The 20,678-nt window shown below is 46.0% G+C and overlaps 1 protein-coding gene across 6 annotated transcripts in view; it reads right to left on the bottom strand.

The window, feature by feature from the left end:
- TRANK1 (tetratricopeptide repeat and ankyrin repeat containing 1) overlaps window positions 1-20,678 on the bottom strand; it is an 87,369-nt gene that overhangs the window by 60,429 nt on the left and 6,262 nt on the right. For 3 of the 6 annotated variants that reach the window (XM_029241809.1, XM_029241805.1, XM_029241804.1), the window contains exons 2-4: window positions 4,900-5,031; window positions 2,624-2,674; window positions 518-644 (exon numbers count right to left, since the gene is read on the bottom strand). In XM_029241809.1, the coding sequence (XP_029097642.1) occupies window positions 518-644; window positions 2,624-2,674; window positions 4,900-5,030 (309 nt within the window). In that variant the 5' untranslated portion in view covers window position 5,031. The remainder of the gene's footprint in view (window positions 1-517; window positions 645-2,623; window positions 2,675-4,899; window positions 5,032-20,678) is intronic. The other 3 variants (XM_029241810.1, XM_029241806.1, XM_029241808.1) reach the window with 2 other exon arrangements.

The following is a 20,678-nucleotide window of genomic DNA, read 5'->3' as shown; positions in this document are numbered from 1 at the left end:
AAGGAAGGAAGGAAGGAAGGAAGGAAGGAAGGAAGGAAGGAAGGAAGGAAGGAAGGAAGAAAGAAAGAAAGAAAGAGGAAGAAGCCTTCCTGGAGCCTCCCTTCTCTGATTAGAAGCAGAAACTCCAAGAAATATAGATTGCCATAAATCCCCTCTCCCGGAGAATTCTTATAGCCACAAAGAAGACAGTGAAACTTGCAAACTGCAAAGAACATGAACAGACTATGAATTTTGGTGCAACTACATCAGAACAAAATGAGCTCCACCAGGATCTCCACTGGACTCCATCTGCCAAAAGGCCCGGCTCCACTCTCCCCTGCAAATGCCTTTCAACACTTGGCCACCATCCTTCTTGCTCTTCTCCAGATACAGCACGCGTGCTCTGTGCACATCTGTCTTAAGTGCAAAGAAAGTTGAATGAGAAGCACTCCTAGCATTTCCATTTTAAAAAGAAGGAAGCGAAGGAGGCAGATTAAGAGGAAGAGGCAGCAGTCGCAGCATCTGGTGGTCACCATACCTTCACGTAGGTTGGATCCCACTGGAGACACTCCTTGGCGGCCACGTAGGCCTCGTTCCATTTCCCGAGGCTGTAAAACGCATTGGATTTGTTGCACAGCAGCACAGCCAAGTCCCTGCGGGGAACCCTGTGAGAAAGGACAAACTGCTGGTCAGTAAATAGTTCTTTCGTCCTGCAAATACAGAACCTCGAAGGCCACCATTCTGGGGCTGGTTGCTGCCATCGTGATAGAGTTTCAGCAGGAAGTGTCCCAATGATGCCTATGACATCTGACCCTCATAGCCTGGAAAGCCTGGGATGTTTGCGATGTCCCAATCTCCCTTCCTCACTCCCAAATCCTGTTCCCAACTTTTCGCGACAAATGTTCTCAACACCTTGGGTCTACCTCCTACTGATCTCCACAGGTCTTTTTATCCTTTAGAGACCATTGGAGAAGATGCTGCGAAAAGATGGAGAGGATGGGAGTTCCCACCGAGCCCTCGCAGAGAACAGACACCGTGGGAGCCACCCCACATGCACGGAGGCAGAGCTCATCAGAACACATGACCACACTGTCCCCACGGGCCCTGCGAAAGATGCAGGATGAACACTGTTCTACTACATAGGCAGGGCCACCCAAATGCGTGCAGAACCCAGGGCCAGAGTGCAAAAGGAGGCCCTCACACCATGTGGCTAATCCCTGTCTGATACAGTAGCCACAGGCCACGTGTAGCCATTTAAATTAAAATTAATTAAAATTAATTAAAATTTAAAATTCAGTACCTTAGTTGTATTAGCCACCTGTTAAGTACTCAATAGCCAAATTCTCTGCTATAGAACATTTTCATCATCACAGAAAGTCCTATTGGACAGTGCTGGTCTAAGTATTTGAAGGCCATAACTCAAGCTTACAAATGTTCAATAAAATATCTCTTAGCCTTCTACTTTATAATAACTGAAAGGCAAGCTTCAAATTTAGAACACAGGCACTGTCAGGGGAGGGTGAGCCAAGCTGGCACCCCTGCCCACTCCCTCTTCTCTTTCCATCTCAGCCTTCATCCTGCACTGCAGAAGACACAATCCCAAGCTCTGTCCACACTCCTGACCTTGGACAGCGCTCCAAAGAATGGACTGTGGGTAAGAGGCCTGTGTAGGCCCTAGGAGCAGGGTCCATGGACAGGACTTCCAGGGGCCTGGTACCCGCAGTGTGGACGAAAGAGGAGGCAAGGGCTCTGGCTGGGTAAAGCCCCTGGCCCCAGACTCCCACCTGTGGGGAGGGTACAGCTGGAGGACGGCCAAAGCAGGCCTGTAAAGCCTGGCAGGGCAGGGCCCCTCCTGCCTGGGTCTAGGGGGTCACACAGCTGCAAGGTTAGTGCTGAAACCAGGCTGCAAGAAGCAAAACACAAAATATACCATAACAGGTCAACAGAAGCCCAAGTGCTGTTGAATTCAAGACACACAAGGTGGAAAAGCAAGGCTTATGCTTCTTTTTTTTTTTGAATACTTTAACTGTAAAAATAATACAAACAGAAAAGTTAGTATAGATAGCCACAAAAATAAAGCAAAGCAAAAATCTCCTCTACTATGACCCTACCCACAGTGCTTGGTGTATCCGGCTCCTCTCACTGCCCATCATTCCCTCTCAGTGAAGGATGAGGACCCAGAAGCACAGAAGAAGCAGCGGGGCTGTCAGAGGGTAACTGACAATGGAGCCATGGCCACACTGTAGTAGTCGCCACGTGTCCTGCCCAGACACCTGGCCAGTGCAGCCGACCCCAGCAGGAGTGAGTGTTGGCTGCAGCTAGGGTCTCCTGATGCCCCATTCTCCAGAGATTTATCCTCAGCCTAATGGGAGCTGCCCTCTCGCCAGAAAGTTACACTCCCGTTATGGACTGTGTCCCTCCCCCAACAAATTCATACGTTGAGGCCCCAGCCCCCACAGTGATGGTATTTGGAGAGGGTGCCTTTGGGGAGGTGATTAGGTTTAGATGAAGTCAGGAGAGTGGGTCCCTCACAATAGGATTAGTGCCCTTATAAGAGATGGCAGAGGGTTTCTGTTCTCTCTCTCCACCATGTGAGGATGTAGTGAGAATGTGGCTGGCTGCAAACCAGGAAGGGGGCACTTACCAGGAACTGAATTGGCTGGCACCTGGACCTTGGACTTCCCAGCCTCCAGAACTGTGAGGAATAAATTCCTGTTGTTATTCCACCCTGTCAGTGGTAGTTCGTTACTGCAGCCTGAGCTGACTAATCCAGCCCCACTCCCTAGGACAACTCCTGGGGCCAGACAGCCTATGACCGGTGACTGACTGACATGGGAATTAAAAGGTCAGCCTCCTTTCCTAAAGTGGGACAGCTCTGCAGTACATCTCAGGGGCCCCAGAGCTCCCCAGGGGATCAGGCTGCAGCTAACTCCAGCGGAGACACCATCCCTGCCCCATCCTGCTTCTCCCTCAGTCCCCTTCTCCTGAGAACACCTGCTCAGTTAACCACAATTCCCTAAACCCCTATGTCAGCTGGCAGCAGCAGGAAGGCAGTGATGGGCACGGGGAACTGTGTCAGGAAGGTCCCATGACAGGCGACATGTGAGGGTGCAGGCAGGTGTCCCATTAGTGGTCACACAGCTCGTAAGTGGTGGTGCTGAGATCTGAGTACTCACAGTGTGGTCAGTCTATGGCCACAACCATGACACAACATTAACTTTTCAAGAAAGGTCAATGTTTTCCCCCGAATGAGGAGCTCTAGGCCCAGTCTGACCTGAGGGGGCAGAATGGCAGAACTACACAGGCTCAGGCCAATTGCAGTCAATTCAAGTCCAGCTGGAGTGTAGACACCAAGGAGGGAGGAGGCGGGAGCCATGTGTCGGGAATTCAAGTCAGTGCCCCTTCTCGGTACACATTTAGGCTGCATACACCCTACAAATGCCAACTTCTGCTTCATCTACTACAGCTGTCCCCAGAGTATGATCTGGGAACCTCTGGGGGGTAGTCCCCCCAGAGGGAACAACAGTAGTTCCCTTGGGAACTACTATTTCAAATAGTTTCCAAGGTCAAAATATCTTCACAATTGTAGTTGGCTGAATAATGGTTTCCAAATGACGGTTTTTTTGTTTTGAATTTTATTTATTTTTTTATGCAGCAGGTTCTTATTAATTGTCCATTTAATACATATTAGTGTATATATGTCAAATAATGTTTTCTTTTATGGCAAAAGGAACTCTGGAGATGGGGTTAATTTAAGGATCTTGAGAGGAGGAGATTATCCTGGATTATGATACAGTCACAAAGGTCCTTATAAGAGGGAGACTGAGGGAGCCGGCCACAGCAGAGGAGAAGGTGATGTGACAACAGAAGCAGAGACTGGAATGATGCGCTTTGAGGATGCAGGAAGGGACCACGAGCCAAGCATACAGGCAGCCATTCGAGGGTAAAAGAGGCAAGGAAATGGAGTCTCCTCCACAAGGAACCAGCCCTAGTGACACCTTAATTTTAGCCTTGTAAGACTCCTTTCAGACCTCTGACCTCCAGAAGTGTAAGATAATAAACGGGTATTGTTTTAAGCAACTAAATTGGTGGTCATTTGTTAAAGCAGCAACAGGAAACTAATACAATAATACCAAGACAGTGTGTGCCTTTTTCACATTCATTCTCTCACGTGGACGGGGAATTTTCCAGAGGCTACCTGGTGTGTGGTATCACAACAGACTAAATGCAGAAGCAGATGTGAGAAGACAGACATCTTCCATTGAGACAGATATTAAAGAGACTTGCGAAAATGTAAAACTCTTCTCACCAAATTTTTCATTTTGAAAAATAGTTATTTCTCATAAAAATGCTGCTTATGTTAACGTCATGGGTTTATTACTGCTATTTTAAAAAAGATGAATAAATACATATTTTAAATGTTTCTCAGTTTTGAGTTCTAATACAGGCTTTATTGATAGTTACAAACTACATCAACAAAAGCTCTTTGGGGTCCTGCCTGTAAGCAGTCGTGATCCTGAAATGTTTGGGAACAGGTCTGCTAGAAGTTGAAGGGGCAGGGGAAGAGGTGAGGCTTAGTTCCTGGTGGTGTGCCCTGTGGCCAGGGGGTTGATGGAATGGATAAACAAGATGAAATGAACGACAAGTGAGGGGCTTGGGGGCTTCAGTCATCCCAGGAACCAGAAAGAAGGGGAAGTTTGTAATGTTTATCAACAGTCCCCTATGTTTCACTTTCCGTTTCCTGAATTCCTCTAGTCTCCGAGCTAACACTGCAGAGGAGAAACAGAAAGTGGGAGGAGAAAGGAAACAGAAACTAGGTGGTGTGGTAACAAATGAGAAAAAAACAAAAGCAAGAGAGTGAGTCCCCCTTTACTTAAAAAAATTACAAACAAAAGGCAGGGAGAAAATCCAAACACTTACCCCCACTGGTATAAGTGCAGGAGAATCCGGATGGCTTCATCGTACTTTCTGATGGCCAAAGAGAAGTTTCCATTCTTAAAAACCTGGTTGCCAGATTCTTTCAACTGCTCAGCGTAAGCTGCGGGGTCCATCCTGTGAGGAGACGGAGGAAAGGCTGGCTGCCCGCCTGAACAGGTCTCCTTCCCCTCCACATCTGCATCGCTGAGTCTGGAGAGGCAGGTGGTTCATCCTGGCCCCTCCCACCGGCCTAGGTTACACCCTGACCACACCCCTCACCACCCGGGAACCAGACTGGGTGTCTGCTCTGATGAGACGGTTTCTTCCTCAGTTCTCTTCTGACCTCAGGAGCAGCAGCCAGAATGATTCCATTTATTCTGTGTTAATGACCAGCTAGGCTCTGAGCAAAGAGTCTGCTTCCATGCACAAGCCGACATAAAGCTGGTAGGTAGTGGCAGCTCTTCCCATAACCGCCACTAATATTACTCTCTGATTTACCCATCACAGCAGCCCAGGAGGAGGCTCTGTCCTCACTGTTCAGATGAGGAAACTGAGGCTCAAAGGGGTTCAAGTCACTTGCCTAAGGATCTGCTAATGGCGTTCCCCGATTCTGACTCCAATTCCAAGTTTCTGCCCTTGACCCTGTCCTGCATCACCTACTCATACAAGGAGCTGACAGTCCTTCCACTCTCTTAGAAGGAGGGAAAGGGGAGGGGAGGTACAGTCCTAAAGGCCTCAAGGGGCTAGGACACGGGGCCACCACCACTGCCTCTCCCACCCTCCTCTCTTCCTAAAAACACCAGTAAAATAAGCCTTGGAGTATTTGTCTCTGAGACTGCCACTGCCTGCTTACCTGTCTGCATCCCCCAGGAAGCACCTGCCTCTTTCATGACTCTTGCTTTATTTATTTTGTAATGCTATGGCCTAACACAGAATGGGTACTTAAATATTTGTGGTGTAATAAATTTGAATGCCAGACTCAGACAGGCTGTCTGTTACTGATTCTCTCTGGTGTGGTCTCTGGGTGGTTGGAGAGAAGGGCCTGGAGCCCTGCCCACCTGATGGGCCTCAGCAAGTGTTTGCTGAACCAAGGTAGTGGAGAGGAGAGGCCTTGGAGAGCCCTGAGAAGCAGCTGCCAATGAGGCAGGGAACAGGTGGGGGTCAGGGACTTCCATCACGTCATTTCATTCTTACAGTCCAGTGGTTAAGACTATGTGCTTCCATTGCAGGGGGCACAGGTTCGATCCCTGTTGGGGGAACTAAGATCCTGCATGCTGCGCGCTGTGGCCAAAAAAAAGGTAGGGGTCAGAAGAGATGCCCCTTAGAATTTTCTCCTCCCAAGATGGCAGCAGCAAAGGCAAGGCAGTGGGGAGGGTCTTAAAAATGAGGACACTTCAGGTGGCTGCATAGGCCCTGTACCTGTGGGGTCATACAATTACCAAAGGCCTTCTCCACCAGCACAATTCTTGGATGGCGAATAATTCTTATTGTTCTTATTTCAAATCTTGTCCAGGGGTTTTGGGGCTGGGGAAGCAGACTCAAGCAGATAGAAGTGGTGGCTTATTTTAAACCCATATGAGCTTATTGGGCTTTTGAACTGCATTCCTGCGTTCCTCAGGCAGAGCTGTACCAGAATGAGGCATGTGATTGCTAAACAAGTCAGAATACGAAATTCCACCTAGACTTTGCATTAGATAATCTCTCAATTTTATGGCTCACATTTATGTAGAGATGACAGAGTAGAACATGAAAAAAATTTAAAGAATTGATTGAATAGAGAATAAAAACATGTTTCTCTTTCAAATATTGCAGGCCAGTGTGTCCAATGAATAATCTTAAACTGGCCATTTTTGGACAGCTAGAAAAAGGAAATGGCTGTAACAACTGACAAAGGGTTAATACCCCACCCCTTTTTTTTGGCCACACCACTCAGCTTGTGGGATATTAGTTCCCCGACCAGGGACTGAACCCAGGCCCATGGCAGTGAAAGCGCTGAGTCTTAACCACTGGACAGCCAGGGAATTCCCGATACCCCTCTTTGATAAATACCTTTTCACTGCAAGAAAGGACCAACAACCCTGACCAAAATGCGTAAGGCCCTAAACAGAAAATTCACAAAGGAATACAAGTAATTGCTAAATACATGGAGAGTGGATACCCAGGTCCACCGTCACTAGTAAGCAAAGAAATGAAGAATTAAAATGGCAAGGTATCACTGGGAAATACTTAAAAGAATGACCCCAAATGGTGGGAGCAGTCATATCCTTTTTTTTTTTTTTTTGTGGTACGCGGGCCTCTCACTGTTGTGGCCTCTCTCGTTGCGGAGCACAGGCTCCGGACGCGCAGGCTCAGCGGCCATGGCTCACGGACCCAGCCACTCTGTGGCATGTGGGATCTTCCCAGACCGGGGCACGAACCCATGTCCCCTGCATCGACAGGCGGACTCTCAACCACTGTGCCACCAGGGAAGCCCCAGTCATATCCTTTTTACAGGGTAAATACACTACATCGCTGATATATTTTTAGCCTCATGGATGTTTGCCACAGTGAAAAACCAGAAATAACCCTAAATATTTCATAATGCATAACGGATTTGAATTAGTTGTACAATATCCATATGGCAGAACAGCACACAGTTGTTGTTGTTGTTTTGCGGTACGCAGGCCTCTCACTACTGTGGCCTCTCCCGTTGCGGAGCACAGGCTCCGGACGCGCAGGCTCAGCGGCCATGGCTCACGGGCCCAGCCGCTCCGCGGCACGTGGGATCTTCCCGGACCGGGGCACGAACCCATGTCCCCTGCATCGCAGGCGGACTCCCAACCACTGCGCCACCAGGGAAGCCCCACATAGTTATTTTTAAAGTCATGTTGTAAAAGAACACTTAATGATAGGCTATGTTAGTAAATGAAAGATATGGGCTACATAAAAAGGCGTATAATCCCAAATTAAATTTTAAACACATCTAATGTATTGAAAACACGCCAGAATGTTAACAGCCACACCATAGGGATCAGGCAGGGTTTTAATCTTCCTCCTCGTGCTTTTTGAATTTCCAGTTGCCCAAGAATGTTCCACCTTCATAATCAGACCATAAATGTTATTAAAATGAGACTCTTTAACGGCTTAATTGAAGAATTCAAACACAAAACCTTTCCACTGTATTTACAAATACAATAAAAACTATTCACGTCAGAAATTTTTTTCATACTCTTCTAGAAACCAAGAGTGAGCTCTTAACGTTATGTGAGTAGACATCAAATGTATTCATCCACTTACATCTCTATTTTTTCTTGGTGCAATCACGTGACAGGGGAAAGGGAGATTGCCAACCACAGGGAAGGCTTTTTGTTTCTCAGTAGGATTTATTTACAGTTACATCCTCACTGCAGGGGAGAATGCTTTATATCTCTGCCTTTGAATACTTAGGGCTCAGCTACTGAGTCTTCTTTTTAACAAGTGAGCAGTCTATTTATAGGATGAAATCGTTAAATACAAGTGGTAATAATTTACCATAATGCCAATACCCTTGAGAACGAATATGTGGTTAGCACCTGCTACATGCTTTACAGCATCACATCATTTCATTCTTACAAGAAGCCCCAGGAGGTAGGCTTGACTGTGTCCCCATTTGACACAATATGGGGAAACTGAGGCAAGGAGAGGTAAGCGCCTTGCCATAGTCCCAGGGACAGTGGTAGTGCTGGAATCCAAAGGTAGGTGGGCTGACTTTGGGAGCTCGACACCACTCTGAAGAGCCAAGGCAGAGGCTAAACGGTCAGCAGGCAGTCAGACGCCTCAGAGTGTGACACTTGCTGGCACCGAGCGATCACACCCCTGCACTTTCAGTTTTGTCAGCGGGGCTAAAGCTAAAAGATTAGAACGTAAAGGCAGTTTCACAGGGTAGAGTTGTCTTTTGCTCAGTTTCACTACGTCCCTAGGAGGATTCAAGGTCCAGCTGTTGGGAGGTGGCCAGGGCTGCCTGGCAACAATGGAGGAAGTAGATGCAAGAAAAATGCAAACGCACTAGGGAGGTTCTGAAACAAGCAAGTTTGAAACAGAGCAGATGAATGTTGTTATAGTTTTGTGTGTGTGTGTGTGTGTGTGTGTGTGTGTGTGTGTGTTTTGGTTATCGAAGGATAGTTGATTTACAATGTTGTATTAGTTTCAGGGGTACAGTAAAGTGACTGGGTTACACATACATATGTATATATCTATACTTTTTTTTTCAATTCTTTCCCATTATAGTTCCATTGTGTATATACACATGAAGTTTTCTATAACTGACTTGTAGGAGCAAAACTGAAAACTGGGGTGGGCTCGGGACAGCTGAAAGGGGCAGAGAGACGCTTTTCCCCTATCTCTTATCTGGGTACGACTTGACATCCTAAGAACAAATGTGTTTACTTTTTTTGGTTTCTGGTGGTGGTGTTTCTTTTTTTATTAAAGTCCTTTCAAAACACCCCCAAATTAGTGGATGATCCAAGATCAACTCTGGAAAGCTGGGTGTAGAGACAATTCCAGACTGAGGCCAGAGACAGCAATTCTTAAAACCGACTCCCTCCTGCTCCCCACAGGAAGGTGGGTACAGACAGTCCGGGAAAAATATCAAAAGTCAGAACTCATTCTGGGGACTCCAATTTGTTTTCTTTGTTTTTCTTTCTTTTTCTCTTGGGGGAAGGGGTGCAATTTCCACGCTCCTTGCACTATCTTATTCCCACCTCTGAGCACCGTGCTTTCTATCCCACACAACATCTAACACATTGGGATGAATAATATCTGCTATCAGGAACTAAGTTCTCATGGAATTACTTCTTCACCACATTTCGGCATAGAACGTGGGGTCACAGGTTGCCATATATCCTCCGTTTAGTGGCCGCAGTAGTACAACTAGAAACTAGCTCACTGTTCCATAGCTTCCCCATAAATACACAACCTTAAGTTTCCATCCTACTTATTCCCTTAAACAGAGCAAAGATGTGCAAAAGCAAGGTACAAGTCAATTAAGCTGTTATTGACCTTGCGAAGCAAGCATAAAGAACAAAAGGTTCTGACATGATTTCATGAAGCAGCTTGGTTTCTGTCTGAGGGGGACAGAATAGTTTTAGTCCACTATTCAAGCTCGATCCCTACTGTTCAGACCTGTCAATACAGCCAACTGAAAGTCCTGTTTCCCCTGATATTCATATTAAGACTCGATTCACCTCAGACTGACTCACTCCTGTCCTGCAACTAACCAGTACTTCAAAGCATGTTTTTTGTTAAATTCTCGATTACAAATTGAACATGTCACTATGTGCAGAAAAGCAGAAGCAGGACTCCTGGGAAGTCCGTTATATTTACACTGCTTTACAATTTGATGTTTACAGGCTTAAATTAACACAGGACAACAACAAAAAACCCAAATAAGCAGAAACAAAAACCTTGTATCTGTCCAACCTGAGGGAACAGACACAGATTTTCAAAGAAAAAAGAGTAATAAGAAAACTTTTAACTAAAAAAATGTAGGTATATATTACACATAAAATTCTCAAAGAAACTTAAAAAAAATCTCCTTATAAAATAGCCACTAGCAGTCTTAAAATTGCAAAACTGATATGGAAAAAAACAAATAAAACTTTACTCAAAAAAACAGTCTTGGGCTTCCCTGGTGGCGCAGTGGTTGAGAGTCCGCCTGCCGATACAGGGGACACGGGTTCGTGCCCTGGTCCGGGAAGATCCCACATGCCGCGGAGCGGCTGGGTCCGTGAGCCGTGGCCGCTGAGCCTGCGCGTCCGGAGCCTATGCTTCGCAACGGGAGAGGCCACAACAGTGAGAGGCCTGCGTATCACCAAAAAAACCCAACAATAAACAGTCTTGAATTTTAACTTTTAATACTCAACATTATTCTGTCTGGAGAAATTCACTATTATAAAATATCAAATCCTCTCTAAATTAATTAATGTATTTTCAACAAAATTCCAATTAAGAAACAGGATATTTAAAGAAATTAATGCAAGAATTCTCAAATTCATCTCAGAATACACAAGACAGAATAGCCAAGATATTCTTAACAAAAAGAAAAGTATCAAGAGAAAAACCTTCTCTAACATTTTAAAATGTATTCATAAAACTTAACTAATTTTTAAAGTTTGATACTAACGTGAAAGCAAGCAGATCGGTGGAACAAAACAGAACGTCCAGAAATAAACATACACTATAAAAGAATTCCATGTGTCAAAAAGGTAGCTTTTTAAATAGGGAAAGAATGAATCCATTGACACAACTGGTGAAATATCTGGAAAAGAAGTCAAATTTCTAATTCATACTATTTGATAGGCCGAATAATAGACACACACACACACACACACACACACACACACACACACTCTCTCCCCCAAGGATGTCCATGCCCCAGTCTCCAGAACCTGTCAATGCATTGTGTGGCAAAAGGGCCTTTGTAGATGTAATCAAGATTACAGACTGTAAAACAAGGCTATTATCCTGGATTGGGTGAGCCCAATCTAATTACATGAATCCTCTAAAGCAGGAAACCTTCTCTGGCTGGAGTCAGAAAGATGCTGGGGAAGAGGAAGGCAAGAGAGATGCAGCAGCAGATGTGAAACCCAAGAAAGACTAGCCCCATCACTTCGTGCCTCGAAGATGGAGGGAGGCATCGTGGGGAGGAATGCAGGTGGCCTTGGAAACAGAGAGAGGCTCCTGGGTGACAGGAAACAGGAACCTTGGTCCTACAGCTCCAAGGAACTGGATGCTGCCTACAACACGACTGAGCTTAGAAGAGGATTCTTGGGGACTTCCCTGGTGGTACAGTGGGTAAGACTCTGCACTCCCAATGCAAGGGCCCGGGTTTGATCCCTGGTCAGGGAACTAAATCCCACATGTATGCCACAACTAAGGAGCCCTGGAGCATTAACTAAGGAGCCCGCCTGTGGCAACTAAGGAGCCCATGTGCTACAACTAAGGAGCCGGTGAGCTGCAACTAAGGAGCCTGCTTGCCACAACTAAGGAGCCAGCAAGCTGCAACTAAGGAGCCCATGTGCTGACACTAAGGAGCCCACATGCTGCAACTAAGGAGCCCACCTGCCACAACTAAGACCCGGTGCAACCAAATAACTAAATAAATAAATATTTTAAAAAAAAAGAAGAAGAAGAGGATTCTTGGCAGACCCTCCCTATAAGAGCCCGGCCAGCCAATACCTTGATTTCAGCTTTGTAAAACCTGCTGTGCAAACCCGGATGTCTCACCTACAGACTGTGAGGTAATTAATCTGCAATGATTTTCAGCCACTGTTCGTGGACATTTAATATGGTAGCCGTAGAAAACTAACACATCATATACCAAAATTCGTTTAAGTCAATGAAAAAATTGCTAGTGTTAAAAAGACACCATGGCAGGGGCTTCCCTAGTGGTGCAGTGGTTAAGAATCCGCCTGCCAATGCAGGGGACATGGGTTCGAGCCCTGGTCCGGGAAGATCCACATGCTGAGGAGCAACTAAGCCCGCGCACCACAACTACTGAGCCTGAGCTCTAGAGCCCGCGAGCCACAACTACTGAGCCCGTGTGCCACAACTACTGAAGCCCACGCGCCTACAGCCTGTGCTCCACAACAAGAGAAGCCACCGCAATGAGAAGCCCACGCACCGCAACCAAAAGTAGCCCCCACTCACCACAACTAGGGAAAGCCCTCACGCAGTAACGAAGACCCAACGCAGCCAAATATAAATGAATAAAATAAATAAAAAAATTTTAAGTGTTTAAAAAAAAAAGGTTAAAAAATAAAAGACACCACAGCAATAAAAAGAAACTGCTGGCACACACAGCAACGTAAAGAACCTCAAAAACATTATGTTAAGCAAGAGAAGCCAGACTCAAAAGACTATATACTGTGTGATTCCATTTGGCTGATGCTCTAGAACTGGCATATCTAAGAAAGCAGAAGAGTGGTTGCCTAGGGAAGGAAGGAGGACGACTGACTGGAAAGGGGGTGTGAGTGCACTTTCTGGGGGATGGAAATGTTCTCTACTGTGATTGGGATGGTGGTCACACAGGTATATACATTGGTTAAAGCTCATTGAACAGTACCCTTAAAATCTGTGCCTTTTATTAGCTGCAAATATCTCATTTTTTTTATACCAATGCTTTTTAAAAAAGCATTGAGAGAAAGAAACCATAGCTACAAATTTTAGATTATCTTCAACTGCTCCAGGAGGAAACTTGGTCAGATCTAATCAAGTGCCACATACATAGGGCCTTTGACCCAGCAGTTCCACTTCTGGGAATCAATGTTACAGACCGATTGCACACACAGGAAATGGTAGATGTACAACGTTATTCACTGTCAAATTGTTTACAATAATAAAAGACTGGGACCAGCTTGAATGCCCATCAACAGAGGACTGGTTTAATAAATTATAGTGTAGCACCCCCCCCTACAGTGAAGTATTACACAAGTTTTTAAAAAGAAAGAAAGAAAAAAAAAGAAAGAAGATGCTTTGTATTTACTGATCTGGGATAATCTGCAAAATATATTTGCACAAAGCAAATTTAGAACAGTGTGTACATTATGTTCCATTTTGTGCAAAATTTTTAAAAGACAGAGGGGAGGGCTGAATAAGAATATATATTTGCAATTGCTTATATATGCATAAAGAAATTCTGGAAGGATGCACCAGAAATAAAATTATTTACCTTTATTGGGGTATGGGATGGAGGAGGGAGCGGAGAGACCTAATCCCGCCTTTTCATTGTAACCTTTCTATATTTTTTGATTCTTGAATTACATAAATTCGAAAAGGTTTTAATGCAATGAAAAAATTGTATGTAATCTTCACATTTGAGAAGCCCATTCTAATGATACCAAAAGCAGAAACCATACAGTGATAGCCATGAATTCATTAAAAACTTAAAACTTCTGTACATCAAAAAGCCCTGAAAATAGTTTAATAACATCCTAAGTAGCAAGATTATGGGTGGAGAATCACTCTCACATACAGCTAAAATGGCAAGATTAAGTGGTGCAGCATCTGTCTTCAGAAATGCACAAACTTCTCACACAGCCGCTCGGAATTTATTCTACAGACCTACTTCGTTCAAGTACATGAGGATGTTAATTGCCTCATTCTTTGTCAAAGCAAAAAGGATACAAATCCAAAAGTCCAACAAGTGGAGACGTTTACATAAAGAATGTACAGCTCAGTAGAGAACACTATAGTTGTTAAAAATATAAGGCTGGGCTTCCCTGGTGGCACAGCGGTTGAGAGTCCGCCTGCTGATGCAGGGGACACGGGTTCGTGCCCCGGTCCGGGAGGATCCCACATGCCGCGGGGCGGCTGGGTCCGTGAGCCATGGACGCTGAGCCTGTGCTCCGCAACGGGAGAGGCCACAACAGTGAGAGGCCCGCGTACCGCAAAAAAAAAAAAATGGGGAAGATGCTCCGGAACTAGTGAAGTACACCTTTCTGTCAAGTCACCCAGTTTGTGGTTGCACAATTACTTCCTGTAGACCTAGGAACATAATACAACACCTCTCTGAATATATTCCCAGAATTATATAAAGAGAAAGGATTTCAGAAAGTGAGATGGTTGGACTAAACTTTCCCAAGCAAGGAACCCCAGGCTCAGAGATTCGGAGGCCTGACCACAGTCACACTGGTGAGCACCAGGGGTGAGACCTGGGCTGACTCCTGCCCCCACCCAGCACCCTGGGCCACACCGCCTGTGAGTGGGCAGGAAAGCCAGGACCAGAACCTGGTCTTGCCCCCAGTTCAGGAAGGTTCAGGTTAGTAGTACGGGCTGTGGTGATCCCTGCAACATTTACAGAACCTTTGCTTTGTTTACCCAGCAAAGAGAAAATATTTTGTTAAAAACATAGCCCTGGGGTCAGACAGAGTGAAGTAAGTCAGACAGAGAAGGACAAATATTGTATGATAGCACTTATATGTGGAATCTAAAAAAACAGTACAAATGAACTTATTTGCAAAACAGAAATAGAGCTACAGATGTAGAAAACAATCTTGTGGTTACCGGGGGGAAGGGATAAATTGGAAGATTGAGATTGACATATACACACTACTGTATATAAAATAGATAACTATTTTTTTAACATCTTTATCAGAGTATAATTGCTTTAAAATGGTGTGTTAGTTTCTGCTGTATTACAAAGTGAATCGGCTATATGTATACATATATCCCCATATCTCCTCTTCCGTCTCCCTCCCACCCTCCCTATCCTACCCCTCTAGGTGGACACAAAGCACCAAGCTGATCTCCCTGTGCTATGCGGCTGCTTCCCACTAGCTATCTATTTTACATTTGGTAGTGTATATATGTCCATGCCACTCTCTCACTTCGTCTCAGCTTACCCTTCCCCCTCCATGTGTCCTCAACTCCATTCTCTACGTCTGCGTCTTTATTCCTGTCCTGCCCCTAGGTTCTTCAGAACCATTTTTTCTTTTTTTTTTTAGATTCCATATATATGTGTTAGCACACGCTATTTGTTTTTCTCTTTCTGACTTACTTCACTCTGTATGACAGTCTCTAGGTCCATCCACCTCACTACAAATAACTCAATTTCATTTATTTTTATGGCTGAGTAATATTCCACTGTATATATGTGCCACATCTTCTTTATCCATTCATCTGTCGATGGACACTTAGGTTGCTTCCGTGTCCTGGCTTAAAATAGATAAGTATTGATAATAAGGACTTATTGGATAGCACAGGGAACTCGACCCAACACTCTGTAATAACCTATATGGGAAAAGAATCTAAAAAGGAGTGGATATATATATATATGTATAACTGATTCACTTTGCTGTACAGCAGAAACTAACAAAACATTGTATATCAACTATACTCCAATTAAAAAAAATATATATATATATACACACACACACACACAAACATATATACATAGCCCTGAGGGGAGGGGGGGCAAAACCACAGCCCTAGGATTTGCCGGTTTTCACAGGGGTTCCCTGAAATTACCAGTTAAGCAGCTGAGGAAAATCTGTGATTCAAGGCCTTGAATGAAGGGTGGGAGGGATCAGCGGTGTTAACATCTGAAAATGGCCCCAAATCTTTCTCTACTGGGATTGCTCCTTTGAAAGGGTGGGCCCAAGTGTGTGGAGGCAGGCCCAGGGCCTCGACTGGGCTCTGGGTGCCAGACCTCCAGGCCAGAGAGTCCCCCTTCCTGGGAGGGTTTGGACTGGAACTTTGGGAAAAGTTCCTCTGGTGGTGGCCGCTCGGGTAGGAGGCTCCAGAGGAGTGTGTGTGGCCTTACTCCCAACCCAGAGAAGAAACCACTCTGGGAGAGAGATGACAGTTCCTATACCTGGAGAGAGGAGAGGCAGAAGGAGGGCCTTCTGGGGCCCCACAAGTCCACATTCCCCTGCCTCTGAGGCCCAGCAGCTGCCCTGCACCTTCCCTGGTTGCCAAAGACAGCAGCAGCCTTCCAGAACTTTCCACCTTTGGCCTAAGTCATTGGAGTTTTTTCTTTCATTCACTAGAAAGGAAGGAAGTGAGAATGGCTTGCCTATTTCACCCCTCTCTACTACTTTGCGACTTTGCGTTAGGCAAGCGTCCCTATCCAGGGTCCTGCCCCTCCCACCCGATGCCTCTGGTCACATTACTCATGCCCGCAGGGCCTGAGGAGGCCTCAGAATCCTTTTGGCAACATTCATTCTAGGTGGCCACACTTTCATGCCCCAGATGAATCCTGTGTGCCACTCCTAGTTTGCATAACAAAGACTTGGGCCAAAATCAATTTGTGCATCCAAGCATGAACACCCAAAGTGCCCTACAGCAAGTCACTTTCCCCACCTCACCCTCAGCTTTGTCTCCCCTAAAGAGGCATGCAGGCCCCAGAACAGGTGTCCCCAAGCTGGGTTCACACACACCCTCCAGCGATATCGCTCCCATCAGCCTGGATTGCTACCATATCGGCCTTGTAATTAGCGCTCCCTGCTCCACACTCACCCAGCTCCCGCTCAGCTTCTTCATCTCCATCAGCAAGACAGTCCCCAGATCCATCAGACCATGTGCTGTGCCCAGGTTAAAAAAGCCTCCAGGATCATGAATGAGGCCTCCTCCACCCCCACCTCCTCTCAAGCACAAGTTCCATGAAAGTTCCAAAGGACTTTCAGATTCTGTGGCCCTTCTCCCCTACACTCTACATCCCTGCAAACCTGTCAACTGCCACGCTCACCCCAGCTGAAGTCACCACTGCTGCTCCGAACGCCTCTGTCAGGCCCTGTGTGTAGCTTTTATAACCACTTAACGCTCTGAGTTAGGATCTAATCATTCTTTCAACATGTATTTCCCCCATAACCTCGATATTGCAGGCCTTGTGCTAGGTCTCAAAAGCTCCATGCTAGACACTGTTTTTCTGCCTTTCCCCAGTAGCCTGAACCCTTAAGGCAGAAACTAAGTTTTACTAAGTTTTATTATTTCTGCAACCGAGGACTCAGCGTTGTTGCCTGAATAAATGATTCTCTGGCTTTCTTTACCTATCAAAAACAGATTAAGCGAGAGAAATGGGAGAGGAAGAAAGGTTTGGGGGGGTTTCATTTAAACTAGCCGATTTCACTGGTGGTTTGGCCTTCTGGCCATCTCCGGGGAAAGCCAAGAAACGTCAATTGTTCCCTCGGAGAAGAACACAAATTTAATAAAAGCCAACCACACAAAGTACAAACCAGAAACAACCAGATGACTCCAACCAAAATAAAACTGCCAAAGCTGTTGGCAATTTGGGGAAAACAAAGGAGAAAGATGTTTACCCAAATTTATAAGCACCTGTTGAAAATTCAACAGTCAGCAAACAGGGCCACGTATCACCTGTGAAATGATAGCCCCAGAGATTCAGAAATGCTAAAAGCAAAGAATAATCCTGTAGATCAGTGGTAGACTTTTGGAACTGACAAACAGTAACATTTGCACACACAGAAAAGAAATCGAAGGGAATCTAAATAAGGTTGCCAACTCCTTAATTTGCCAAATCAGAACATTTTTTTAAGTGTACCATCTTTATAAAGAAATAAATAAAGGTGTACCATCTGCTGTCCCCACAATTTCACAAGAGGAGTATTTTAACTCCAATAAATAAATAAATAGGAGGAAGAATGTAAACTCAGACTAAAGAAATTCATTCTCAAGGAAGGAAGAGCTAAGAGCTTTCCAGCACATTTTAGTCTTGGATAGAGTGCAGATGGTTTGGACCCTGAAAGGCAGATGTTCCAAGTACCTAAAACCACCAGGTCCCTGGAAGATGCTCAAGAAATATTGCTGAAGGGCCAAGATGGATGCATCTCAACTCCTGGCTCTGAAGTGGAGTCTCAATCACTTGACCTCCAAAGAGGAAGGCCATTAAGGAGGCCCCCCCCCTCCCAGTTGGTGGCTGGGGGTGGGCACAATTTCTCCTCCATGTGTGTCACAGATTGGCTTTTTTGCACTGCTCAGTTCGAATGAGAGTAGTGCCAGGCAGCTGTGTGATAACAGGTAACATTCACGGAGCACTTACTATGTGCCAGGCCCTATGCTAAGCCCTTCTCGGACATTTTCTCATCAAATGTCCCTGACAATGCCAGTGAGGGAAGTATAATTATGATCCCAATTTTACAGATCAGAAAACAGGTTTAACCAAAGAATAGGGGTGGGGGGGCTTCCCTAGTGGCGCAGTGGTTAAGAATCTGCCTGCCAAAGCAGGGGACACGGGTTCAAGCCCTGGTCCGGGACGATCCCACATGCTGCGGAGCAACTAGGCCCACGCACCACAACTACTGAGCCCGTGAGCCACAACTACTGAAGCCCGCGTACCTAGAGCCCGTGCTCTGCAACAAGAGAAGCCACCGCAAGGAGAAGCCCACGCACCACAACGAAGAGTAGCCCCCGCTTGCTGCAACTAGAGAAAGCCCGAGCGCAGCAGCAAAGACCCAACGCAGCCAAAAATAAAATAAATTTATTTTAAAAAGGACAAAAAAAAGAAAAGGGACTTCTCCAAACAAGGCACAAAGCCAAGTCTGATACCAAAATCTGTGTTCACAATACCCCAGAGAGATAAGGTGAACAAGCAGTCAGGGGGACTGGGGGAAACAGGAAGGGTGGCCTTGAAAATTAAAATCAAACCTGGAAAAAAGCGACCCTGAAAAGCTGGCATTCCACACTCTGCCCCAAGACAAATGAGGAAGTTACACATCGGCCAGCTCAGGCTGCTCATAAGTCTTGACTCAGTATCTGTTCTGTGCTAAATCCAGGATGCCCAACTACTGCCACAATCCCTTCATTTAGGCTTCCCGCTCTCCCTCAGAGCACCTGGGAGCTACAGATGGTTGTGAAGTTGCAGCAGCCCCTACAAGGGCATAAGCCCCACCCCCACCCCGCCCCTGTGACAGCCCATGAACAAAGGTGCCTTCTCATTCAGAGGAGAACTCAAGTTGGATAACAGCAGCCCAGTCACGCTCACCTCCACATCCCTAGCCAAGCCCCTCTGTAATACTTTAGATGCAGATTAATGGCCTCTGTCCCACCTCCCTCCCCTAAGACCACAGCAACCTGCTTTCCCCTCAGTCTGAAAGGCAAGACAAACACAGCGGAGAGCCTGACACACCATCCACTGGGGCATGGGAAGGATCCAGAGGTGCCCAGGAGCTCCCCATAAATAAGTCTACAGGTGTTCCTGAAGGGCACCCCCTCGAAGGGAGATCCCTTAGCAGTGCTGGGGGGACCTGAGGTCTAGCCCAAGTTCTAACACCAGCTGACAGTTTCCTGAAACACAGGGCTTTGCACTTGGCCTCGAAAAAATTACAAACTTGGGCCAGGCTGAAAAGATGTGGTTCACCCACTCTCCCAGCCTTCTAAATAAAATACAAAGCTGTTACACACACACACACCTTTCAACTTCCCTTTCCAGCCTTCTCCACGTTGTAACCACATGAACCCAAATTCATCTGGCTCCCTCCCTGTCACATGCCTTTGCGCAGCGTGTCACAGGGCCAGAGCCAGCACCACGGGGAGGATAGGAGTGTCTCTCTCCTCCTCACAGAAGAGAAAGTCCAGAAACCTGTGATCCAGTTCCACTGGGCCTCTCCCAGGCCTGGTGTCAGGTAGCCAATTCCCTTAACCCTGGGCCTCAGTTTCCTTAGTGCAAAACAGGGACAGTATCACCTACATGACTGAACTCCCTTTTTCCTCAGCCAGTCAACAAGTATTGAGCACCTCCTGTGTGCAAGGCACTCTGCTGGATGCTGGGACATGGGAATAAGCAGGACTGACCCAAACCTCTGCTGCCTTCATGAAGCTTACATTCTGGTGCAGATAAACCTGTACAATGGAGACTGCTTATAATATTTTTATGAGGATTAAATAAAAATATATGAAATACACTTAATACAGAGCCTGGCACAGAGTCAACTATTATTATTATCATTATATTGGTGCGTATAAGGACTTTTGCTCACCACTATTCTATTTTTTTTTTTTTTTTTGAGGTACGCGGGCCTCTCACTGTTGTGGCCTCTCCCGTTGCGGAGCACAGGCTCCGGACGCGCAGGCTCAGCGGCCATGGCTCACGGGCCCAGCCGCTCCGCGGCATGTGGGATCTTCCCGGACCGGGGCACGAACCCGTGTCCCCTGCATCGGCAGGCGGACTCTCAACCACTGCGCCACCAGAGAAGCCCACCACTATTCTTTTTAAAAAAAAAAAAATTTATTGAGATGTAACGTGACATATAACCTTTTGTAAGTTTAAGGTGTACACTGTGATTTGATATTTATCTTTTTTTTTTTGGCCC

The sequence above is a fragment of the Monodon monoceros genome, unplaced genomic scaffold, assembly GCF_005190385.1.
Source record: "Monodon monoceros isolate NGI ecotype Baffin Bay Population unplaced genomic scaffold, NGI_Narwhal_1 Super_Scaffold_3, whole genome shotgun sequence".
Classification (NCBI taxonomy): domain Eukaryota; kingdom Metazoa; phylum Chordata; class Mammalia; order Artiodactyla; family Monodontidae; genus Monodon; species Monodon monoceros.
Note: the sequence above shows the minus strand (reverse complement) of the source record. Positions and strands in the feature narration are given on the sequence as shown.